A 25,386-nucleotide genomic window follows, 5' to 3' on the forward strand; every position below is an offset into this window, starting at 1 on the left:
AAGATTAAGGCCCAGGAGAGGGGCCCTCCAAGGGGAGCCTCTTAGGACATCTGGATCCGGCAGACGCTGGACAGGAAACAGCACCGGACACTCCTCAGGCCGCTGAGCAGGACCCAGCAGACAGGAACTGCAGGGTAAGGGGCCTCGAACGGCGACGCCCCCGCGAGGCTCTTTGTCCCCTGACTCCTGCGCAGTGAAGTCGGGCAATAAAGTGAAACCAGGGCATTTCCCTTGCAGACTCCATCCAAAGACCGCCCTCCGAGCGGGTGCAGCTCTCTCCACCCCAGCCCGCGCGCCCCGCATTCCTTCTCAGTGACTTGGTGTGGGGAGGGGTGAGGGGAGGGACCCTGCTGCTCCGCAGCCCTCCTCGCCCAGGGGTGTACGCAGCCGGGCCTGGGCACCCGTTCCCGGCACTCGTCGGCCCCACCCGCCAGCCCCGCCCCCACTTGACCGCTGCCCCACCTCCCGCCCCCGACCGCGGGCAGGGCAGGTGCGCCACGGGGCGGGGCCGACGCCCGCGCAGGTTTAAATGCGGGCGGCGCAGGGCGTGGAGCCAGCGGAGCGACTGCGGTTCCAGCGCGGAGCAGAGCGTGTTGACAGGTGGGGACTAACGAAACCGAAACACCTGCGAATCCGCAGGAGACCGGAGGCCTGGAGGCCCAGGGCCGCCAGGGGCTGGAGCGCTGGCACAGCACGGCGCTGGCGCAGCTGGCCCGGAGCTCTGGGCTCTGGCCCTCCAGTTTCCAGCCCTGGGCAGGCAGCATTCTGGGTCTGACGGGAGTCTCTGAGCCCCTGGCAGAGGTGGAGAGGCCGCGGCCCAGGTCTGGGCATGCTACGGGGAAGGGATCTCCTTCTGGGCAGGTGGAGGTCCGGGTGCTAAGGAGGCCCTGAAGGTCAGATTTCCCCGACCCTGCAAGGAGGGGTCCTTGCAGAAGGCGGCATCAGCAGAGCAGGCCCTTGCCAATGGCAGGAGGCATTCAGGCTGGTAAAGAGGAAGGGGGGCTCCTGGCATCTGCTGGGGTGAGAAAGGCATGGCTGACCCACTGAGAGGCCAACTGCTGTCCAGGGTGAGCAGTTCAGGTCTGATCACTCTGGGTGGCACTAGGCAGAAGCAGGAAGAGTCCTGCCTCCCCACCTCTACCTGTCCATCCTGCCCAGGTCCTGTCAGGGCCTTGTCTTGACCCGGTGCAGATGAGCAGTGCTCTCTCATCAGCCTCACAAAAGGGCACAGCCAGGCTCTGCCTCCACGTGTGGGCCGCGTGCTGCTTCTGCTCTGACCTGGCTCAAGGGGACACCCTTGTCAGGCTGGAGTGGTGACAGATGGTGACCCTCCTCAGGGACAGATGGTCCTCACTCCCCTTGGTACTGGGTTGCCTGAGGCGGGACCCCTTCAGGGGAGCAGAAGGGGTCTGCTTTGTGGGCCAGGGAGAGTCTTCTCTACCTCCCCCACCAGCCCCCTTGGTCCCCTGCCCCAAAGACCAGCTTGCTCATACTGGCGGCCCTTCTCTGGAAGGCTGGCACTTTGCTTTCCCAGCGCTGGGCTTGACTGGGCCCCCTCCCCTCCTCAGGATGCCTGGGATGCCTTCATCTGTCCCGAGTTCCAGACCTTCTGTTCTGCCGCCTCCCAGGTATCCTGTGCCTTCCTGGTGGCAACCTGGGAAAGGGCAGGGCCTTGGAGATTCATATGAGGCCCAAGGTCACCCACATGCCAGCAGGGAGTGGCACAGCTAGCCATAGGCACAGCACACATACTGAGCAGGGCTCACAGACCCTCCCTGCCCCAGCCCCTTCCAGGAGCGCAGGCTCCCTGGATCATCAGCTTCCTTCCAAGTCTCTCTATTCAGGAAGCATGAGCCACCCTGAGCTTCTATTGGCTCTCTCTGGTTTCTGTCCAGGTGCTGCCCTTCCCCATACCACACAGCCTGTCTGTGTCCAGGACAAGGGCCAGCCAGGGCCAGGCCCACCTTACTGCACCTGCCCCAACCCCTGGGCTCCACCTTGTGGTGGAGAACTGCTTCTTCTGTATCCCAGCCAGACTTCAGAGGGCAGTAGCATGGCCCTAACCCTGTGGCCCTCTCTTCTGTTCTCTGGCCTAACCTGGGCTGGGCTGGGCTGGATAGCCAGAGGTGGCTCCTCAGGCTCACAGGTCCAGCATGGCAGCCCTGTGCAGGTGGGCAGCAAGATGCCCAGGCAGATTCAGAAGCAGAGTCTGAGACAGAGGTCTAGGGAGGGAGGGGCTGGCCTGTGTGGGGTCTTGCAGGCATGGGCTCAGGGACAGTGGGTGGGCCTTGGTTCCTGGCCGTCAGCCTTCCTGGGATCTGGTGCTGGTGGGAAGCACTCCTTAGAGCTGCAGTTCTGCCTCCTGGGGATGGTGCCAGCCACAGGGGTCACCAGGAGCTGGTACCCAGCTGTGCTCCAGCAGTTGCCTGCCACCACCACAAGGTTGTAGCTCCTGGCTGGGTGGCTGCCCGGTGCCCAGGGCCCTGTAACCAATTCCTTTGCCCTCTTCCTGGCCTTCCCCACTGGACAGCTCATCCTTCAAGGCCAAAGAAGTACTGAGTATGTCCCCCCAAAAGACATGAAGGGACCAGGGAGTTACCACAAATTGGTCCTATTACCTACCCTGAGCCAATGGAGGTCCACTTCACAGAAGGCCTGCGACTCTCTGCCCTGGGATCTGGCCTCTCCACAGGGCCTGAGTCACTCTTCCAGAGCAGTCCCCAGGTGAGCAGCCAGGGCTCCCTGCAGGAAGCCTTGCCGGCCTCCACCAGGGGTCTGGCTTGGCTGGGGGCTGAGTGTGCTTGGACTCCTGCCTTCCCTTCCCATGGGCTTGTGCCTTTGCCTGCCCTCTGCTTCCTCGGTTGACAGCTGCTGTGGACTGTTGCCGGAACTCCCCGCAGCAGGCCTGGGGTTGCCCTCCGCAGGCTTCCACTGAGCACAGCCCAAGGTGTGCACAGCCCTGACTTGTGCTGGGGGTCCCGCCACTTCCTCTCCAACAGCGGCCCAGGGCCCTGAGGTCCGTCAGCACTGGGCCCTGGCTGCCCAGGCCCGCCTTGCATCACTTTGGGGTACTGCCCTCTGTGAGCTCTAGAAGCTGTCCTGGCAGCAGGTCCACTTCCCAGGGTCCTTCTGCCCGAAATCCTGGGAGAGCCCTTCTCTGACCCCTGTAGCCCCTCTGTGTGGGGCCCTGGCTTCTTAGCCCCTGAGGTGGGCTGTGGAGAGTGGGAGGTGAGGCTGGAGGAAGCACACTTTGGGTAATCTGGGAATTTGAAATTGGGGGGCACATGGAATACCCAATTGAGTTGGGGTCTCCCCTTGGTGAGGGAACTTACACTGAGGTTCCCTTTTGGTCTTGGCTCCTCCCAATGGAGCTGTGTGGGCCTGCTCTGCCCTTTGGAGACAAGAGCCCCATGTTGTCCAGTGGTCAGTCCCAGCCTCCTGCGATCTTTCCCTGGTATGCTGTTGCTTGGTAACAGCCCCCATCCCCTTGGCCTGTGTCCTCTGCCTCCTTTCTACTGCCCTACACTGCATCCAAGTGTGCCCCCTTGGGAGAGCCAAAGGACCTTGCTGCTTCCTCTACCCTGGGCTCTACTGGATCCTCCGGCCAAGTGGTGGCAGACACTGCCAGCCTCACCAAGGTATCTGCCTGGTCCTGGCATCCATGTCTGAGATTCTGAGCAGGACACCCCAGAAGACTCAGGACCAGCATCTATGGAAGGGAAGGGAGGGGAAAGATTTTGCTAATGTGGTGGGCTGGGGGACAGTCTCAGTGGTGACACTGAGGGAGTTTGGAAACCTTGATGGTCCTCAGGGTCACCCTAAGTCATGCCAAAGGGCTGACCCTGTCACTACCCCAGTAAGGCAGTGACCTCAGGTAGGACAATTCTTTTTTTTTTTTTTTTTTTTTTTTTCCTTTGAAAGGACACTAAAGTTTATTCACCCTGTTGGAAAAGATTAAGTCCAAAGTCAATAGATATCTTTTATTGCATCACTGAATATCAAATTGACTCTCCAGGACTGTGTTTCTGTGGCTGGATAACACTTAGATCTTATTCATCAGCCTGCTGAACTGTTCCTTTTTCAGAAACATAAATACCATCCAAAAATTTTCTGATATCTTTGTTTTTCACTGTTGTGGCTTGCTGAATTAAAGCAGCTGAATTTGAAACAAGTTCAATATCATTTCCTTCAAGGATTAATTCATCTTTCTGAGCTTGAGACACTGAGCAAGCAACACCTGTCCTCATACGAACCCTGCGGATATATTTTTCACCCAAGAAATTTCGGATTTCAACAAGAGACCCATTCTCCTGAATAACAACATTGATGGGGAAGTGAGCATACACAGACCTCATTTTGTAACGAAAGCCCAGTGTAACACCCTTGATCATGTTCTGTACATGACTACAGATCGTGCGAACAGTGGCCAATTCCTTCCTATTTCCCCACCATTTGTCAACCCGAAGCCTCTTCTTTTTCTTTCCAAGGAGGCTGAGTTCTACATTGATATGATTGAAATCCCTCCGGAGGGTTCCTCTTGGGCCCTTCACAATAACTGTGCGTCCCTTCAGAGTAATGTTGACATTTTCTGGTATGTCGACAGTCTGATTGCTGAGAATGGTCTTCATTCTCGCAGTAGATGCGGCAAAGAGCTCAGGTAGGACAGTTCTTGAAGGGATCAGTACTGGGGATGTCTTTACAAAGCCCTCCCTGAGCTGGGCAGCATCTGTCCACCCTCTAGGCCTTGTGACACCAAAGCCCTGGCTTATGGGCAGGGTGGACTCTGCACTGGCCTCTGTCCCTCAGGTCCACTGCCCACCCCACACATTCCCCATGTGGTGTGGGTGTTTGGAGGGTGGAGGGCCTATGAAGGTGGCTAGGGACGAGGAGGGGTGTGAGGGCCCAGTGGCAGGAGCAGGGAGGCGGCTGCAGGTGGTAGATGAGCCAGGGGGGCTGCAGCAGAGCAGGAGGGCTCCGGTGGGCCAGCATGGAGCAGTGCTTCTCACAGGACCAGCTACAGGGAGGACTAAGCAGGTGCGGGTGCCCAAGACCACAGTGACAGTGTGCATGGGTGGACGGGCCTGTGGATCTGGACTCCAGGGCAGGCTGGGCCAAGCGGCAGCATGGAGGGTCTGAGGGCAGGGTGAGCAGCTCTGATTTAATGGGTCCATGGAGATGGAACAAAATCCTGTCTCCAGAGGTGGCGGGGGTGGGGGGTAGAGTCCCTGTGTCCCTGACAGTCAGGTCCAAAGTGCATCTGTTGAAATTGGCAGTGGAATGCATGCTGTCAGCACGGGCTGGGCCTGAGGGCAGGCAGGCCTGACATGTGCAGAGGGAGGCACCACCCGCAGGTGGCCTTGACGTTCCTCTGAACAGAGGGAACCCCTGGGGCACCAAGGATATAGACCAGGAGAGGGACCAGGCATGGTTCTGAGGACACCAAAGCTGGCCTGGCTTATCGAAGTGGGGGGAGAAGGTGGGGGCCAGCGTATGGTGACAGATTGGCACCCTAAGACAATAGGGGCCAGAAGTTTAGGTCAAGGTGTGGACAGGGCTGTGCTCCTGGGAGGGCCCTTCCTGCCTCTTCCAGCTCCTGGTGGCTCCAGACTCACAGTGCTGGCTTCTTATGGTGTTTGTTCTCCTATCTTTTTTTTCCATTAAAATTTTTTTTTCTAGTTGTAGATGGACATAATACCTTTATTTATTTTTATGTGGTGCTGAGGATCAAACCCAAAGCCTCACACATGCCAGGTGAGCACTCTGCGACTGAGCCCCAGCCCCAGCCCAGTGTTTGTTCTATAAGGATGCCAGGTATTCTAGATTGGGGCCAGCCCTTTTCCAGTGTGATCTCATCTTCATTACACCATGGGGATCCTACTTCCAAATAAGGTCACATTCACAGGTATTGTGGCTTAGGATTTGACATATCTTTCTGGGTGATCAATTCAACCCAGTTTAGAAGGGGACAGGCCTGGACAGAGGTAGTTGGTAGAGTACTGGGGCCTAGAGCCAGATGACTGGGCACAGGAAGGACCAGCATGTGTCTGTTGAGTCTAGGGACCCTGGAGCAGGGTGTGGGGCACAGCAGCACTGTGCCAGGGCTGTGGCATGGGAAGGCTCCAAGCTCTCTGCACCAGGACCAGGGCTGTGGCACACACTAAGGGATGGCCCACAGGAGAAAACAGCCCACAGAGCCCGGCAGGTGGTCTGCTGTTCAACCTGTGGTTCATGCCTTTACTGTCCACTGATTTTCTGAGCATGCTAGGATGCTTCTTCCACTCCATCCTCAGGGATCCTGCAGGGTAAGGGAGGGCCCTTCTCTGATGGTGATGGTGGACACTTACACCCCAGGAGAGTGAGCTGCATCTTGGGCCCTTGTAAATGAGGCTGCCCGAGGATGTTCCAGCCATGTGTCTGGAGGTAGATCCAGTGCTCACCAGCTTGAGAAGGGTCTGGGATTGACCCCATGACCTTGTCTCCACTGCATACCCAGACACTCAATCTCTGACTGAGCCTTTCTATAACCACAGGACACGTGTGACTCAAGTGAGTTCTACAAGACCAGCTGTTTGCAATGAACGGCCAGGCCTCTCCTCCTCTTGATGTCCTGGTCACCAACGGTGCTGAGCAGGCCACCATCCCCAAAAACATTAAGGCTGGACTGGGAGCCAGTGCCCCCTCTGGGCCCCAGGCAGAGGCAGCCCCGTCCTCCAGAGCCAGGAGCATTGCTGGGGTGCACGTGGAGGCCTCAGGGCAGACGCTGAGTGTCTATGCGGCCATGAAGCAGGGCCTCTTGCCCACGGGACTTGGGCTGGCTCTGCTGGAGGCCCAAGCAGCCACTGGGGGCCTTGTGGACCCTGCCCAGGGCCAGCTGCTCCCCGTGTCTGAGGCCCTACGGCAGGGCCTCGTAGGGCTGGAGCTGAAGGAAAAGCTGCTGGCCGCTGAGCACGCAGTCACTGGCTATCCTGACCCCTATGGGGGTGAGAAGCTGGCCCTCTTCCAGGCCATCAGGAAGGAAATTGTCAACAAGAACCTGGGACAGAGCTGGCTGGAGGCCCAGCTGGCCACTGGGGGCCTGGTGGACCCGGTCCAGGACATGCGAGTTGCCCCAGCACTAGCCTGCCAGCAGGGCCTCCTGGACCAGGAGACGTGGCTCAGCCTGACTGAGTGGGAGCCCAGCCGTGAAGCTCCAGGTTTCCTGGACCCCAACACTCTGGAACTGCTGCCCTACTCCACACTTCTGGGCAGGTGTGTGCAAGACCCTGGCTCAGGGCTGGCCCTGCTGCCCCTCAAGACCACCTTCCACACCCTGTGTGGGGCGGCCAGTGTGACTGAGCTGTTGGAGGCAGGGGTCCTGGACGAAGAGGCAGCCCGAGGCCTGCGGGAGGGCACACTGACTGTGTCAGATGTGAGTGCGCGCCCTGAGGTGCGGCGCCACCTGGAGGGCACTGGTGGTGTGGCAGGGGTCGTCCTGCTGCCTGAAGGCCACAAGAAGAGCTTCTACCAGGCAGCTGCTGAGCACCTGGTGCCAATGGGTGCTGTACTCCCGCTCCTGGAAGCTCAGGCTGCCACCCACTCCCTGGTGGACCCAGCGACGGGCCGGCAGCTGTGTGTGGATGAGGCGGTCAGGGTGGGCCTGGTTGGTCCAGAACTTTACGAGCAGCTTCTGGTGGCTGAGCAGGTGATGACTGGGTACCATGACCCCTTTAGTAGCTCCCGCATCCCCCTCTTCCAGGCCATGAAGAAGAACCTGGTGGACAAGTCGCTGGCTCTGCGCCTCCTAGATGCCCAGCTGGCCACAGGTGGACTGGTTTGCCCTACTCGCAGATTCCGGCTACCTCTGGAGGTTGCCCTGCGTTTGGGCTGCCTGGATGAAGAGACTCGGCAGCATCTCTCACAAGTCACAGGCTTCCCTAACCCCGGCACACGTGACAACCTGTCTTATGGGCAGCTGCTGGCCCTCTGCGTCACTGACCCGGAGACGGGACTTGCCTTCCTGCCTCTCTCAGGGGGACCCCATAGAGAGGTGCCCCAGGGACCCTCATTCATTGACCACCGCACTCGGCAGGACTTGAGTGCTGCCATGACCTCCATCTCTGTGGGGAGGTTTCAGGGCCGGCCTGTATCCCTCTGGGAACTGCTCTTCTCTGAGGCCATCTCTGTGGAGCAGAGGGCAAAGCTGGCCCAGCAGCACCAGGAAGGGACCCTCTCAGTGGAAGAGCTGGCAGCAGAGCTGAAGGCCACCATCGAGCAGGCTGAAGCCACAGCCAGGGTCACCTTTATTGGGCTGAGGGACACTGTGACGCCAGGAGAGTTGCTGAAAGCAGAAATCATTGACCAGAAGCTCTATGAGCAACTAGAACGTGGGCAGACCTCAGCCCATGATGTGGGCATCTTGGACTCTGTGCAGAGGTACCTGCAGGGCACAGGCTGCATTGCTGGCCTGCTGCTGCCCAGTTCCCAGGAGCGCCTCAGCATCTATGAGGCCCGCAGGAAGGGGCTCCTCAGGCCTGGCACTGCCCTCATCCTCCTGGAGGCCCAGGCTGCCACAGGCTTCATCATCGACCCAAAAGAAAACAAAAGACACTCAGTGGAAGAGGCACTGAGGGCTGGCGTCATCGGGCCTGACGTGTACATGAAGCTGCTGTCCGCCGAGCGCGCCGTCACGGGCTACACCGACCCCTACTCCGGGGAGCAGATCTCGCTCTTCCAGGCCATGCAGCGGGACCTCATCGTCAGGGACCACGGCATCCGCCTGCTGGAGGCCCAGATCGCCACAGGCGGCGTCATCGACCCCGTGCACAGCCACCGCCTGCCCGTGGAGGTGGCCTACCAGCGCGGCTACTTCGATCAGATGCTGAACTTGATCCTGGCGGACCCCAGCGACGACACCAAGGGCTTCTTCGACCCCAACACGCACGAGAACCTCACGTACCTGCAGCTGCTGGAGCGCTGCGTGGAGGACCCCGAGACGGGCCTGCGCCTCCTGCCACTCAGCAGCGCACGGCCCCAGCTGGTGGACGGCAGCACTCGGCAGGACTTACAGAACCTGGTGCTTCCTGTGAAACACGGACGGTTCCAGGGACAGAGGGTCTCGGCGTGGGAGCTGATCAACTCGGAATACTTCTGTGAGGCCCGGAGGAGGCAGCTGCTGCAGCGCTATCAACGGCGTCAGGTCACGTTGGAGCAGGTCACACAGATGCTGCAGAGAGAGTCGAGGAGGTGGGCGGACATCACACTGCCAGCACTGCGGGGCCAGGTCACTGCCTGCCAGCTCTTGGATGCTCAGATCATTGACCAGGAGCTCCTGGAGCAGGTACTGGCCGGGGAAATCAGCCCTGATGCCCTCTTCCACATGGACAGTATCCACAGGTACCTGCAGGGCTCAGGCTCAGTGGGTGGCGTGCTCCTGCAGCCCTCCAGACAGAGGCTTGGCCTTTACCAGGCCATGCAGCAGAAGCTGCTGGCACCTGGCGTGGCCCTGCCCCTGCTGGAGGCCCAGGCGGCCACTGGAACCATCATAGACCCTTGCAGTCTGGAGACCCTGTCTGTGGATGAGGCTGTACGCAGGGGAGTGGTGGGGCCAGAGGTGTACGGCAGGCTGAGACGGGCCGAGGAGGCCGTCACTGGCTTCAGAGACCCCTTCTCTGGAAAGAGGGTGTCCCTGTTCCAGGCCATGAAGAAGGGCCTCATTCCTGTGGAGCAGGCTGCCCGCCTGCTAGAGGCCCAGGTGGCAACTGGAGGGGCCATTGATCCCACAGGCTGCCACCACCTCCCCTTGCCTGTGGCCATCCAGCGGGGCTGCATCGACCAAGAGATGAAGATGACCTTGTCCAGCTCTCCCAAGACCTTCCCCACACCGGACGGCCAGGGGTTCACCAGCTATGCCCAGCTGCTGGAGGAGTGCCCACGGGACAAGGCCTCTGGCGTTCACCTCCTGCCTCTGTCAGGTGCTCCTGCCATTCTCACTGACGCTCAGATCCAGGACATCCTGCAGGCCACACCAGGGAGTGAGGACGGCAAGTCCCTCTGGGACCTGCTCACCTCCTGCCACTTCACTGAGGAGCAGCGCAAAGGCCTCCTGGAGGACGTGCGGGTTGGGAGGACCTCTGTGCCACAGCTGCAGGCCACTGTGTGCAGCTGTGTACAGGGGGCAGAGCTCCTGGCCCAGGCCCATGTGACAGTGCCAGGACCCCGGGGGGAGGTCCCTGCCGTCTGGCTGCGGGAGGCTGGCATCATTACCCAGGAGGCACTGGCAGCACTGGCTGAGGGCACACAGTCACCCTCTGAGGTCGCTGAGCAGCCCGCAGTGAAGGCCCACCTCTGGGGCACGGGCTGCGTGGCTGGGGTGTTGCTGCAGCCCTCTGGGACCAAGGCGAGCATCACCCAGGCCATGAGGGATGGCCTCCTGCCCCTGGGCCTGGGACAGAGACTGCTGGAGGCCCAGGTGGCATCTGGCTCCCTTGTTGACCCACTGACCAACCAAAGACTGTCAGTGGAGGATGCAGTCAAGGCGGGCCTGGTAGGCAGGGAACTGAGTGAGCAGCTCAGCCAGGTCGCGAGGGCTGTGGCTGGGTATACCGACCCCTACTCGGGGGGCTCCCTCTCTCTGTGGCAGGCCATGGAGAAGGGGCTTGTGGCCCAGAGTGAGGGCCTTCCCATCCTGCAGGTGCAGCTGGCCACGGGGGGCATAGTAGACCCTGTCCACGGGGTGCACCTGCCTCAGGCAGTGGCCTGCAGACTTGGCCTCCTGGGTGAGCAGGTGAGCTGGGCACTGACCACCACCAGGGAGGACAACAAGTTCTTCTTTGACCCTAACTCCCGGGTCAGGGTGACCTATGGGCAGCTCAAGGAGCTCTGTGTGCTGGATACTGATACCGGCTTGTGGCTGCTACCACTCACCCAGGATGCTGTACTCGAGGTAGATGAGCACACTGCGGTGGCTCTGAGGGCCATGAAGGTGCCTGTCAGCGTGGGGAGATTCCAAGGGCGCGTTGTGTCACTCTGGGACCTGCTACACTCTGAGTACATCAGTGCTGACAAGCGGCAGGAACTGGCAGCACTCTGCCGGTCTGGGCGAGCCACAGCCCTGAGGCAGGTGGTCAGTGCGGTCACTGCCCTAGTGGAGGCTGCAGAGAAGCAGTCCCCACAGGTCACCTTTAGAGGGCTCCGGAAGCAGGTGTCAGCCAGGGACCTATTCAGGTCTCAATTGATCAACAAGCAGACTCTAGAGGAGCTAAACCAGGGGAAGAAGACAATACAGGAGGTGACAGAAATGGACAGTGTGAGGCGGGCTCTGGAAGGAGGCAACTTCATTGCGGGGGTCCTCATCCAAGGCACCAAGGAGAAGATGAGCATCCCGGAGGCCCTGAGAAGGCACATCCTGCGGCCGGGCACAGCCCTGGTGCTGCTGGAGGCGCAGGCGGCCACCGGCTTCATCATCGACCCTGCAGAGAACCAGAGGCTCACTGTGGAGCAGGCGTTCCAGGCAGGGATGTTTGGCAGGGAAACCTATGTGAAGCTGCTGTCCGCCGAGCGCGCCGTCACGGGCTACACCGACCCCTACTCCGGGGAGCAGATCTCGCTCTTCCAGGCCATGAAGAAGGGCCTCATCGTCAGGGACCACGGCATCCGCCTGCTGGAGGCCCAGATCGCCACGGGCGGCGTCATCGACCCCGTGCACAGCCACCGCGTGCCCGTGGAGGTGGCCTACCAGCGCGGCTACTTCGACGAGGAGATGAGCCGCGTGCTGGCGGACCCCAGCGACGACACCAAGGGCTTCTTCGACCCCAACACACACGAGAACCTCACCTACCTGCAGCTGCTGGAGCGCTGCGTGGAGGACCCTGAGACGGGGCTCTACATGCTGCAAATCGTAAAGAAAGGAGAACCCTACACGTACCTTGATGAGGCCACCAAGCAAGTTCTGAGGTCCCGAACCATGAAAGTGCATGTGGGGAGGTTTGCTGGTCAGACCGTGTCCGTCTGGGACCTGCTCTCCTCTCAGTACTTCAACGAGAAACGGAAGAGAGAGCTACTGTGGCAGTACAGACAGCAGACTGTGGGCCTGGAGAGGCTGCTGGACATCATCAGAACCACCATCGAAGAAACAGAGGAGCGAAACCAGGACATTGAGGTGGCGGCCATCCAAGGGCACACAACGGCCGCCGAACTCTTCAACTCTGGGGTCCTCGATAAGGAGACCCTGGATGTGCTTCACAAGCAGGACACTGGGCACTGGGACCTGCGGCAGCTGGAGCACGTGCGCACCTACCTGGAGGGCAGCGGCTGCATTGCTGGGGTGACTGTACCCTCTACCCAGGAGGTCATGGGCTTCCATGAGGCCTACAGGAAGGGGCACATCCCTGCAGGGTTTGCAGCTCAGATGCTGGAGGCACAGGCAGCCACCGGGTTTCTGCTGGACCCCCACACTCACCTGAGGATGTCAGTGGATGAGGCCATGGCCACTGGCCTGGTGGACGAAGAGCTGCGGGAAAAGCTGCATAGCGCTGAGAAAGCTGCTAAGGGTCACCAAGACCCAGTCACTGGGGGGACAATCCCACTGTTCCAGGCCATGAAGAAGAAGCTGGTTGGAAGGGAGGAGGCCCTGAGGCTGCTGGAGGTGCAGATGGCCACAGGGGGCGTTGTGGACCCACAGCACCACCACCGTATCCCACTGGACACAGCCTACAGGCGTGGCTGCCTGGACGAGGAAACAAAAGTACTGGTTTTGGATCAGAAGCACATGAAGAGAAGGTTCCTGGACCCGAACACACAAGAGAGAGTTACATACCAAGAACTGCAGGATAGATGCAAGAAGGACCAGAGGTCAGGATGGCCCCTGTTCCCAGTGGTGAAGGATACAAAGGACACAGAGTATGTTGATGAAGCCACCAAAAGGGCCCTGGAAGCAGAGCAGGTAGAAATAACAGTGGGAAGGTACAGAGGACAGAGGCCATCAGTATGGGAGCTGCTGAACTCAGAGTATGTGACCCGGGAGGAAAAGCTAGAGCTTGTTAACAACTACAGGAAAGATACTGCAGGAGCCCTAGAAAGTGTGGTGCAAGGCATTCTGCAGATGATTACAGAGAAAGAAAAAATCAGCAGACCAATGTGGTTCAAGGGTTTCCGAAAGCAGGTCACAGCAGCAGAGCTCCACAGCTCAGGTATCATAACCAGAGAGACTCTGCAGGACCTGGAGGAGGGCCGTCGCACAGTGCACCAGGTGGAGGAAAGGGAAGAGGTGCAACGCTACCTGGAGGGCACCAGTAGCATCGCGGGCGTGCTGGTGCCCGCCAGGGGCGAGCCGGGCCGCCAGGAGAAGATGAGCATCTACGAGGCCATGTGGAAGGGCGTGCTGCGGCCGGGCACGGCCCTGGTGCTGCTGGAGGCGCAGGCGGCCACCGGCTTCGTCATCGACCCGGTGCACGACCGGAGGCTGTCCGTGGAGGAGGCCGTGGCCGCGGGCGTGGTGGGCGGGGAGATCCGGGAGAAGCTGCTGTCCGCCGAGCGCGCCGTCACGGGCTACACCGACCCCTACTCCGGGGAGCAGATCTCGCTCTTCCAGGCCATGCAGCGGGACCTCATCGTCAGGGACCACGGCATCCGCCTGCTGGAGGCCCAGATCGCCACGGGCGGCGTCATCGACCCCGTGCACAGCCACCGCGTGCCCGTGGAGGTGGCCTACCAGCGCGGCTACTTCGACGAGGAGATGAGCCGCGTGCTGGCGGACCCCAGCGACGACACCAAGGGCTTCTTCGACCCCAACACGCACGAGAACCTCACCTACATGCAGCTGCTGCGGCGCTGCGTGCGCGACCCGGACACCGGGCTCTACATGCTGCAGCTGGCGGCCCAGGACTCCGCGGTGCACCAGCTGAGCGAGGAGCTGCGCGCCGCCCTGCGCGACGCCCGCGTCACGCCCGGCTGGGGCGCCTTCCAGGGCCAGAGCGTCTCCGTCTGGGAGCTCCTCTTCTACCGCGAGGTGCCCGAGCGCCGGCGCCAGGACCTGCTGCGCCGGTACCGGGCGGGCACCCTGACCGTGCAGGACGTGGGCTCGGCCCTCACCTCGCTGTTGGCCGCGGCCGAGGACCGGAGCCCGAGCGTCGACCCTCGGGGGGCCCTGCGTGCGGCCACCATGGAGGTCAAGGCGGGACGCCTGCGGGGGCGTGCCGTACCCGTGTGGGACGTGCTGACGTCTGGCTACGTGAGCCGGGCCGCCCGCGAGGAGCTGCTGGCCCAGTTCGGCTCGGGGTCTCTGGCCCTGCCCGCGCTGACGCGCAGGCTGACCACCATCATCGAGGAGGCGGAGGCGGCCCACGGGTCCCCGCCCCGGCCCGGGGCGACCTCGCCCGATCGGCGGGAGCCAGGGCCGCCAGGGCACTCCGCAGGCGAGGCTGAGGCCGAGGGCGAGGCGGAGGCCGCCTGCCGCCGGCGCCGCCAGGAGCAGGAGCAGGCCCTGCGCGCTGCCACCATGGAGGTGCGCTCAGGGCGGTTCCGGGGCCAGCCAGTCTCCGTGTGGGACGTCCTCTTTTCCTCGTACCTGGAAGAGGCCCGGCGGGAGGAGCTCCTGGCCCAGCACGCGGCAGGCACCCTGGGGCTGGCGGACCTGGTGGCCGCCCTCCTGCGGGTGGTGGAGGAGACCGAGGAGCGGCTCAGCAAGGTGTCCTTCCGCGGCCTGAGGCGCCAGGTGTCGGCGACCGAGCTGCACAAGTCCGGGATCCTGGGCCCCGAGACCCTGCGGGACCTGGCCCAGGGCACCAAGACCCTGCAGGAGGTGAAGGAGATGGACTCCGTCAAGCGCTACCTGGAGGGCACCAGCTGCATCGCGGGCGTGCTGGTGCCCGCCAGGGGCGAGCCGGGCCGCCAGGAGAAGATGAGCATCTACGAGGCCATGTGGAAGGGCGTGCTGCGGCCGGGCACGGCCCTGGTGCTGCTGGAGGCGCAGGCGGCCACCGGCTTCGTCATCGACCCGGTGCACGACCGGAGGCTGTCCGTGGAGGAGGCCGTGGCCGCGGGCGTGGTGGGCGGGGAGATCCGGGAGAAGCTGCTGTCCGCCGAGCGCGCCGTCACGGGCTACACCGACCCCTACTCCGGGGAGCAGATCTCGCTCTTCCAGGCCATGCAGCGGGACCTCATCGTCAGGGACCACGGCATCCGCCTGCTGGAGGCCCAGATCGCCACGGGCGGCGTCATCGACCCCGTGCACAGCCACCGCGTGCCCGTGGAGGTGGCCTACCAGCGCGGCTACTTCGACGAGGAGATGAGCCGCGTGCTGGCGGACCCCAGCGACGACACCAAGGGCTTCTTCGACCCCAACACGCACGAGAACCTCACCTACATGCAGCTGCTGCGGCGCTGCGTGCGCGACCCGGACACCGGGCTCTACATGCTGCAGCTGGCGGCCCAGGACTCCGCGGTGCACCAGCTGAGCGAGGAGCTGCGCGCCGCCCTGCGCGACGCCCGCGTCACGCCCGGCTGGGGCGCCTTCCAGGGCCAGAGTGTCTCCGTCTGGGAGCTCCTCTTCTACCGCGAGGTGCCCGAGCGCCGGCGCCAGGACCTGCTGCGCCGGTACCGGGCGGGCACCCTGACCGTGCAGGACGTGGGCTCGGCCCTCACCTCGCTGTTGGCCGCGGCCGAGGACCGGAGCCCGAGCGTCGACCCTCGGGGGGCCCTGCGTGCGGCCACCATGGAGGTCAAGGCGGGACGCCTGCGGGGGCGTGCCGTACCCGTGTGGGACGTGCTGACGTCTGGCTACGTGAGCCGGGCCGCCCGCGAGGAGCTGCTGGCCCAGTTCGGCTCGGGGTCTCTGGCCCTGCCCGCGCTGACGCGCAGGCTGACCACCATCATCGAGGAGGCGGAGGCGGCCCACGGGTCCCCGCCCCGGCCCGGGGCGACCTCGCCCGATCGGCGGGAGCCAGGGCCGCCAGGGCACTCCGCAGGCGAGGCTGAGGCCGAGGGCGAGGCGGAGGCCGCCTGCCGCCGGCGCCGCCAGGAGCAGGAGCAGGCCCTGCGCGCTGCCACCATGGAGGTGCGCTCAGGGCGGTTCCGGGGCCAGCCGGTCTCCGTGTGGGACGTCCTCTTTTCCTCGTACCTGGAAGAGGCCCGGCGGGAGGAGCTCCTGGCCCAGCACGCGGCAGGCACCCTGGGGCTGGCGGACCTGGTGGCCGCCCTCCTGCGGGTGGTGGAGGAGACCGAGGAGCGGCTCAGCAAGGTGTCCTTCCGCGGCCTGAGGCGCCAGGTGTCGGCGACCGAGCTGCACAAGTCCGGGATCCTGGGCCCCGAGACCCTGCGGGACCTGGCCCAGGGCACCAAGACCCTGCAGGAGGTGAAGGAGATGGACTCCGTCAAGCGCTACCTGGAGGGCACCAGCTGCATCGCGGGCGTGCTGGTGCCCGCCAGGGGCGAGCCGGGCCGCCAGGAGAAGATGAGCATCTACGAGGCCATGTGGAAGGGCGTGCTGCGGCCGGGCACGGCCCTGGTGCTGCTGGAGGCGCAGGCGGCCACCGGCTTCGTCATCGACCCGGTGCACGACCGGAGGCTGTCCGTGGAGGAGGCCGTGGCCGCGGGCGTGGTGGGCGGGGAGATCCGGGAGAAGCTGCTGTCCGCCGAGCGCGCCGTCACGGGCTACACCGACCCCTACTCCGGGGAGCAGATCTCGCTCTTCCAGGCCATGCAGCGGGACCTCATCGTCAGGGACCACGGCATCCGCCTGCTGGAGGCCCAGATCGCCACGGGCGGCGTCATCGACCCCGTGCACAGCCACCGCGTGCCCGTGGAGGTGGCCTACCAGCGCGGCTACTTCGACGAGGAGATGAGCCGCGTGCTGGCGGACCCCAGCGACGACACCAAGGGCTTCTTCGACCCCAACACGCACGAGAACCTCACCTACATGCAGCTGCTGCGGCGCTGCGTGCGCGACCCGGACACCGGGCTCTACATGCTGCAGCTGGCGGCCCAGGACTCCGCGGTGCACCAGCTGAGCGAGGAGCTGCGCGCCGCCCTGCGCGACGCCCGCGTCACGCCCGGCTGGGGCGCCTTCCAGGGCCAGAGCGTCTCCGTCTGGGAGCTCCTCTTCTACCGCGAGGTGCCCGAGCGCCGGCGCCAGGACCTGCTGCGCCGGTACCGGGCGGGCACCCTGACCGTGCAGGACGTGGGCTCGGCCCTCACCTCGCTGTTGGCCGCGGCCGAGGACCGGAGCCCGAGCGTCGACCCTCGGGGGGCCCTGCGTGCGGCCACCATGGAGGTCAAGGCGGGACGCCTGCGGGGGCGTGCCGTACCCGTGTGGGACGTGCTGACGTCTGGCTACGTGAGCCGGGCCGCCCGCGAGGAGCTGCTGGCCCAGTTCGGCTCGGGGTCTCTGGCCCTGCCCGCGCTGACGCGCAGGCTGACCACCATCATCGAGGAGGCGGAGGCGGCCCACGGGTCCCCGCCCCGGCCCGGGGCGACCTCGCCCGATCGGCGGGAGCCAGGGCCGCCAGGGCACTCCGCAGGCGAGGCTGAGGCCGAGGGCGAGGCGGAGGCCGCCTGCCGCCGGCGCCGCCAGGAGCAGGAGCAGGCCCTGCGCGCTGCCACCATGGAGGTGCGCTCAGGGCGGTTCCGGGGCCAGCCGGTCTCCGTGTGGGACGTCCTCTTTTCCTCGTACCTGGAAGAGGCCCGGCGGGAGGAGCTCCTGGCCCAGCACGCGGCAGGCACCCTGGGGCTGGCGGACCTGGTGGCCGCCCTCCTGCGGGTGGTGGAGGAGACCGAGGAGCGGCTCAGCAAGGTGTCCTTCCGCGGCCTGAGGCGCCAGGTGTCGGCGACCGAGCTGCACAAGTCCGGGATCCTGGGCCCCGAGACCCTGCGGGACCTGGCCCAGGGCACCAAGACCCTGCAGGAGGTGAAGGAGATGGACTCCGTCAAGCGCTACCTGGAGGGCACCAGCTGCATCGCGGGCGTGCTGGTGCCCGCCAGGGGCGAGCCGGGCCGCCAGGAGAAGATGAGCATCTACGAGGCCATGTGGAAGGGCGTGCTGCGGCCGGGCACGGCCCTGGTGCTGCTGGAGGCGCAGGCGGCCACCGGCTTCGTCATCGACCCGGTGCACGACCGGAGGCTGTCCGTGGAGGAGGCCGTGGCCGCGGGCGTGGTGGGCGGGGAGATCCGGGAGAAGCTGCTGTCCGCCGAGCGCGCCGTCACGGGCTACACCGACCCCTACTCCGGGGAGCAGATCTCGCTCTTCCAGGCCATGCAGCGGGACCTCATCGTCAGGGACCACGGCATCCGCCTGCTGGAGGCCCAGATCGCCACGGGCGGCGTCATCGACCCGGTGCACAGCCACCGCGTGCCCGTGGAGGTGGCCTACCAGCGCGGCTACTTCGACGAGGAGATGAGCCGCGTGCTGGCGGACCCCAGCGACGACACCAAGGGCTTCTTCGACCCCAACACGCACGAGAACCTCACCTACATGCAGCTGCTGCGGCGCTGCGTGCGCGACCCGGACACCGGGCTCTACATGCTGCAGCTGGCGGCCCAGGACTCCGCGGTGCACCAGCTGAGCGAGGAGCTGCGCGCCGCCCTGCGCGACGCCCGCGTCACGCCCGGCTGGGGCGCCTTCCAGGGCCAGAGCGTCTCCGTCTGGGAGCTCCTCTTCTACCGCGAGGTGCCCGAGCGCCGGCGCCAGGACCTGCTGCGCCGGTACCGGGCGGGCACCCTGACCGTGCAGGACGTGGGCTCGGCCCTCACCTCGCTGTTGGCCGCGGCCGAGGACCGGAGCCCGAGCGTCGACCCTCGGGGGGCCCTGCGTGCGGCCACCATGGAGGTCAAGGCGGGACGCCTGCGGGGGCGTGCCGTACCCGTGTGGGACGTGCTGACGTCTGGCTACGTGAGCCGGGCCGCCCGCGAGGAGCTGCTGGCCCAGTTCGGCTCGGGGTCTCTGGCCCTGCCCGCGCTGACGCGCAGGCTGACCACCATCATCGAGGAGGCGGAGGCGGCCCACGGGTCCCCGCCCCGGCCCGGGGCGACCTCGCCCGATCGGCGGGAGCCAGGGCCGCCAGGGCACTCCTCAGGCGAGGCTGAGGCCGAGGGCGAGGCGGAGGCCGCCTGCCGCCGGCGCCGCCAGGAGCAGGAGCAGGCCCTGCGCGCTGCCACCATGGAGGTGCGCTCAGGGCGGTTCCGGGGCCAGCCGGTCTCCGTGTGGGACGTCCTCTTTTCCTCGTACCTGGAAGAGGCCCGGCGGGAGGAGCTCCTGGCCCAGCACGCGGCAGGCACCCTGGGGCTGGCGGACCTGGTGGCCGCCCTCCTGCGGGTGGTGGAGGAGACCGAGGAGCGGCTCAGCAAGGTGTCCTTCCGCGGCCTGAGGCGCCAGGTGTCGGCGACCGAGCTGCACAAGTCCGGGATCCTGGGCCCCGAGACCCTGCGGGACCTGGCCCAGGGCACCAAGACCCTGCAGGAGGTGAAGGAGATGGACTCCGTCAAGCGCTACCTGGAGGGCACCAGCTGCATCGCGGGCGTGCTGGTGCCCGCCAGGGGCGAGCCGGGCCGCCAGGAGAAGATGAGCATCTACGAGGCCATGTGGAAGGGCGTGCTGCGGCCGGGCACGGCCCTGGTGCTGCTGGAGGCGCAGGCGGCCACCGGCTTCGTCATCGACCCGGTGCACGACCGGAGGCTGTCCGTGGAGGAGGCCGTGGCCGCGGGCGTGGTGGGCGGGGAGATCCGGGAGAAGCTGCTGTCCGCCGAGCGCGCCGTCACGGGCTACACCGACCCCTACTCCGGGGAGCAGATCTCGCTCTTCCAGGCCATGCAGCGGGACCTCATCGTCAGGGACCACGGCATCCGCCTGCTGGAGGCCCAGATCGCCACGGGCGGCGTCATCGACCCGGTGCACAGCCACCGCGTGCCCGTGGAGGTGGCCTACCAGCGCGGCTACTTCGACGAGGAGATGAGCCGCGTGCTGGCGGACCCCAGCGACGACACCAAGGGCTTCTTCGACCCCAACACGCACGAGAACCTCACCTACATGCAGCTGCTGCGGCGCTGCGTGCGCGACCCGGACACCGGGCTCTACATGCTGCAGCTGGCGGCCCAGGACTCCGCGGTGCACCAGCTGAGCGAGGAGCTGCGCGCCGCCCTGCGCGACGCCCGCGTCACGCCCGGCTGGGGCGCCTTCCAGGGCCAGAGCGTCTCCGTCTGGGAGCTCCTCTTCTACCGCGAGGTGCCCGAGCGCCGGCGCCAGGACCTGCTGCGCCGGTACCGGGCGGGCACCCTGACCGTGCAGGACGTGGGCTCGGCCCTCACCTCGCTGTTGGCCGCGGCCGAGGACCGGAGCCCGAGCGTCGACCCTCGGGGGGCCCTGCGTGCGGCCACCATGGAGGTCAAGGCGGGACGCCTGCGGGGGCGTGCCGTGCCCGTGTGGGACGTGCTGACGTCTGGCTACGTGAGCCGGGCCGCCCGCGAGGAGCTGCTGGCCCAGTTCGGCTCGGGGTCTCTGGCCCTGCCCGCGCTGACGCGCAGGCTGACCACCATCATCGAGGAGGCGGAGGCGGCCCACGGGTCCCCGCCCCGGCCCGGGGCGACCTCGCCCGATCGGCGGGAGCCAGGGCCGCCAGGGCACTCCGCAGGCGAGGCTGAGGCCGAGGGCGAGGCGGAGGCCGCCTGCCGCCGGCGCCGCCAGGAGCAGGAGCAGGCCCTGCGCGCTGCCACCATGGAGGTGCGCTCAGGGCGGTTCCGGGGCCAGCCGGTCTCCGTGTGGGACGTCCTCTTTTCCTCGTACCTGGAAGAGGCCCGGCGGGAGGAGCTCCTGGCCCAGCACGCGGCAGGCACCCTGGGGCTGGCGGACCTGGTGGCCGCCCTCCTGCGGGTGGTGGAGGAGACCGAGGAGCGGCTCAGCAAGGTGTCCTTCCGCGGCCTGAGGCGCCAGGTGTCGGCGACCGAGCTGCACAAGTCCGGGATCCTGGGCCCCGAGACCCTGCGGGACCTGGCCCAGGGCACCAAGACCCTGCAGGAGGTGAAGGAGATGGACTCCGTCAAGCGCTACCTGGAGGGCACCAGCTGCATCGCGGGTGTGCTGGTGCCCGCCAGGGGCGAGCCGGGCCGCCAGGAGAAGATGAGCATCTACGAGGCCATGTGGAAGGGCGTGCTGCGGCCGGGCACGGCCCTGGTGCTGCTGGAGGCGCAGGCGGCCACCGGCTTCGTCATCGACCCGGTGCACGACCGGAGGCTGTCCGTGGAGGAGGCCGTGGCCGCGGGCGTGGTGGGCGGGGAGATCCGGGAGAAGCTGCTGTCCGCCGAGCGCGCCGTCACGGGCTACACCGACCCCTACTCCGGGGAGCAGATCTCGCTCTTCCAGGCCATGCAGCGGGACCTCATCGTCAGGGACCACGGCATCCGCCTGCTGGAGGCCCAGATCGCCACGGGCGGCGTCATCGACCCGGTGCACAGCCACCGCGTGCCCGTGGAGGTGGCCTACCAGCGCGGCTACTTCGACGAGGAGATGAGCCGCGTGCTGGCGGACCCCAGCGACGACACCAAGGGCTTCTTCGACCCCAACACGCACGAGAACCTCACCTACATGCAGCTGCTGCGGCGCTGCGTGCGCGACCCGGACACCGGGCTCTACATGCTGCAGCTGGCGGCCCAGGACTCCGCGGTGCACCAGCTGAGCGAGGAGCTGCGCGCCGCCCTGCGCGACGCCCGCGTCACGCCCGGCTGGGGCGCCTTCCAGGGCCAGAGCGTCTCCGTCTGGGAGCTCCTCTTCTACCGCGAGGTGCCCGAGCGCCGGCGCCAGGACCTGCTGCGCCGGTACCGGGCGGGCACCCTGACCGTGCAGGACGTGGGCTCGGCCCTCACCTCGCTGTTGGCCGCGGCCGAGGACCGGAGCCCGAGCGTCGACCCTCGGGGGGCCCTGCGTGCGGCCACCATGGAGGTCAAGGCGGGACGCCTGCGGGGGCGTGCCGTGCCCGTGTGGGACGTGCTGACGTCTGGCTACGTGAGCCGGGCCGCCCGCGAGGAGCTGCTGGCCCAGTTCGGCTCGGGGTCTCTGGCCCTGCCCGCGCTGACGCGCAGGCTGACCACCATCATCGAGGAGGCGGAGGCGGCCCACGGGTCCCCGCCCCGGCCCGGGGCGACCTCGCCCGATCGGCGGGAGCCAGGGCCGCCAGGGCACTCCTCAGGCGAGGCTGAGGCCGAGGGCGAGGCGGAGGCCGCCTGCCGCCGGCGCCGCCAGGAGCAGGAGCAGGCCCTGCGCGCTGCCACCATGGAGGTGCGCTCAGGGCGGTTCCGGGGCCAGCCGGTCTCCGTGTGGGACGTCCTCTTTTCCTCGTACCTGGAAGAGGCCCGGCGGGAGGAGCTCCTGGCCCAGCACGCGGCAGGCACCCTGGGGCTGGCGGACCTGGTGGCCGCCCTCCTGCGGGTGGTGGAGGAGACCGAGGAGCGGCTCAGCAAGGTGTCCTTCCGCGGCCTGAGGCGCCAGGTGTCGGCGACCGAGCTGCACAAGTCCGGGATCCTGGGCCCCGAGACCCTGCGGGACCTGGCCCAGGGCACCAAGACCCTGCAGGAGGTGAAGGAGATGGACTCCGTCAAGCGCTACCTGGAGGGCACCAGCTGCATCGCGGGCGTGCTGGTGCCCGCCAGGGGCGAGCCGGGCCGCCAGGAGAAGATGAGCATCTACGAGGCCATGTGGAAGGGCGTGCTGCGGCCGGGCACGGCCCTGGTGCTGCTGGAGGCGCAGGCGGCCACCGGCTTCGTCATCGACCCGGTGCACGACCGGAGGCTGTCCGTGGAGGAGGCCGTGGCCGCGGGCGTGGTGGGCGGGGAGATCCGGGAGAAGCTGCTGTCCGCCGAGCGCGCCGTCACGGGCTACACCGACCCCTACTCCGGGGAGCAGATCTCGCTCTTCCAGGCCATGCAGCGGGACCTCATCGTCAGGGACCACGGCATCCGCCTGCTGGAGGCCCAGATCGCCACGGGCGGCGTCATCGACCCGGTGCACAGCCACCGCGTGCCCGTGGAGGTGGCCTACCAGCGCGGCTACTTCGACGAGGAGATGAGCCGCGTGCTGGCGGACCCCAGCGACGACACCAAGGGCTTCTTCGACCCCAACACGCACGAGAACCTCACCTACATGCAGCTGCTGCAACGAGCCACTCTGGACCCCGAAAGTGGTCTTTTGTTTCTTCGTGTATGTAATGTCTAATGGATTCTTTTTTGTCACTTTGAGTGCTTTTGGACTTCCAGTACTTTTTACCTTTTAATTGCTTGAGGTGTTTAGTTTTTCTGCACAGTATCTTTGTTGGCCTTGTACAGTCGGGTGTTCTTGGTTTCTCCCAGCTTTTGTGGGTTTGTGTTTGTTCATTTTGTTTGCCCGTTTCATTCCTCTTTCTCTTGGCATTCTTTCTGTGAATTCCTTCTCTTTTCCCTTTGACCTGCAGTGTTGTTCAGATCTCTGACAGTTTGTGTGTGACCCTCCCTGTGTAGGTGCTTCGTGCAGAATGGAGTCCCTTTTCTTTGCCCCCTCCCCCCCAGTGTACACACTGAGTTGCCTTACTGATTTGCTGGCATCCACTTGTTACTGTCTGCATTTCTTTCAGTCAAGTTTCATGTTTTGCCTGAAGTCATTTCCCATGTCTTAACATCTCATATAAATATCTCTGTACATTCTCTATCCATCTCATTTTGGTGGACAGTGGCGACCCGCTTACTCTGATCTCTCAGACCATGCTCAGACTTGGTGGTCCCACCCAGGCACACTGGTGACCCGCTTGGAATTGGAGCATGTCTTGGGGGATAATTTGTAAAGAAGTGGTTATGCATGATGAAGTGCCTTTGTTTGTTTTTTAAACCATAATGAAATAACAGCAGTCTGTTTCAGCTCATATTTCTGATAGTTCAGTGTTGGGGGGCTGTATCCTTACTGGCAGTGTTCTGAGGTGGCACTGGACACCATACAGTGAGAGACTGAGAGCAAGAACTCTTGCTTTTCATTTCAGTTGTTTGAAGGTTCATCCACAGAACTTTATACTCTTGCTGTAGAGATTTAAATAAGAAAAACAAGCAATTTCAAATCCATCAGGGCTGACAGAGAGCATTGTTGCAGGGTGGTACAAGGTTCTGCTGAGCAGTGCTCTTGGAAGCACATGCAGATCCCACTGTTCAAGAAGAGCAGCAACAGTGAAGACAGGGGTGGAGGGCAAACCCCACTCTCCCCCACCACATGGAGTGGGAGGGCCAGGCTGCTTCCTCTCCTGCAGAGGACGGGACCACTATCTGAAAGGTTTCACCTATGGTTTCCTTTGTGTTTTCCCATTTGGAATTTGCTGCTGTTCTTGATTCCATGGAATTTGTATCTGTCACCAAATTTAGAAAGTTTTAAGCCATTATTTCTTCAAAAATTTTTCCTATAGTAATATCTTTTCTCCTTCCATAACTCCAAATACACAGATGTTATTTGCCTTGATGTTTCACTGTATCTTTGTTTTTGTTTGTTTTGTTTTGTTGTTTGCAAATGTCTTCTCTGACATGTCTCAGGTTGGATAATTTTTCATGATCTGTTTCTGGTTTGTTAAGTCCATCCTCTGTGAACTCCATCTTCTTGTTGAGCTGAGTGGTGAATTTTCTATTTCAAGCACTGTTTTTCAAAACTCATAACATTTGTGTGTGGTTTCTCTATATTTTTTATTTCTCTGCTTAAATCATTTATCTTCTCACTCATTCCTAGAGTGTTCTTTTTCTCCTCTGGAGCTCGGTGAGAGTCTTTGATGTGTTTCTGGTGATTGTTGATGGGCTTTGCTTTAGAGACTTGCCTACATTTTCAGACCTTGAAATGTTGAGTCCTTTTTGGTTGATCATCTTGATTTGTTTTGACTCATAATCTGATGTGGACTTTGAATACCCTCCTGAGAACATGGGCTTTCTGTTTTGGGGTGCTCTTCTTGCGGTCAGGTTCAGACTACAAATCTTGTCCACCTTCTATGGTTGGTGGTCTCAGCTCAATGCCAGTCCTGGCTTCAATGCTTTTGCTGTGATGTGTGGGGTTTGCTCAGCTTAGGAGTGAGCCCCAGTCTTGGGGGAGTCTGTGTGCTGAGCAGAGGGCCAGTCCTCCAGCTCTTGACACCTGGCAATTCCCCCACATGCTGGCCCTCCAGTGAGAAAGCCAGAGTCTCTCTGTGTTTTTGTTCCCTGTGCTATGAGGCAGTTCCAAACAACCAGTTCCATGTTCAGGACAAAGAAGCCAAAAAACAGAAGGGGAAGGTGAGAGGGCTCTGCACACACATGCTGTGGGCCATGGAGCCTCAGCTCTTCTGTCCCCAAAGCTGGGGCTTTCCAGGGTTTTGTCACCTGCTTAAGGCCACCTGCACTGACACCCCAGGGTTCCATTGCTGTAACCAAAATATAGGACAAGGAAAACTTAGAGAA

The 25,386-nt window shown here is 63.6% G+C and overlaps 2 protein-coding genes across 3 annotated transcripts; one reads left to right on the forward strand and one right to left on the reverse strand.

The window, feature by feature from the left end:
- The first annotated feature begins 496 nt into the window (after window positions 1-496).
- Window positions 497-24,427, forward strand: Eppk1 (epiplakin 1). Of its 2 annotated transcripts, XM_047558206.1 has the most exons (3): window positions 497-600; window positions 6,531-21,544; window positions 23,096-24,427. In XM_047558206.1, the coding sequence occupies exons 2-3, from the start codon at window positions 6,575-6,577 to the stop codon at window positions 23,165-23,167; spliced, it is 15,042 nt and encodes a 5,013-aa protein (XP_047414162.1). In that variant the 5' UTR covers window positions 497-600; window positions 6,531-6,574; the 3' UTR covers window positions 23,168-24,427. The 2 variants fall into 2 exon arrangements, with proteins under 2 accessions (XP_047414162.1, XP_047414153.1); XM_047558197.1 differs by having other exon boundaries at window positions 504-600; window positions 6,531-24,427.
- Window positions 3,967-4,650, reverse strand: LOC124988703 (60S ribosomal protein L9-like). Its single transcript, XM_047558411.1, has one exon. It carries the CDS (start codon window positions 4,626-4,628, stop codon window positions 4,050-4,052), a length of 579 nt encoding a protein of 192 aa, XP_047414367.1. The 5' UTR covers window positions 4,629-4,650; the 3' UTR covers window positions 3,967-4,049.
- Window positions 24,428-25,386: the final 959 nt, after the last annotated feature.

Source organism: Sciurus carolinensis, chromosome 1, assembly GCF_902686445.1.
Source record: "Sciurus carolinensis chromosome 1, mSciCar1.2, whole genome shotgun sequence".
Classification (NCBI taxonomy): domain Eukaryota; kingdom Metazoa; phylum Chordata; class Mammalia; order Rodentia; family Sciuridae; genus Sciurus; species Sciurus carolinensis.

Coding starts and splice junctions, on each gene's coding strand:
- LOC124988703 (XM_047558411.1), bottom strand. CDS start 4,628: ATGAAGACCATTCTCAGCAATCAGACTGTCGACATACCAGAAAATGTC.
- Eppk1 (XM_047558197.1), top strand. CDS start 6,575: ATGAACGGCCAGGCCTCTCCTCCTCTTGATGTCCTGGTCACCAACGGT.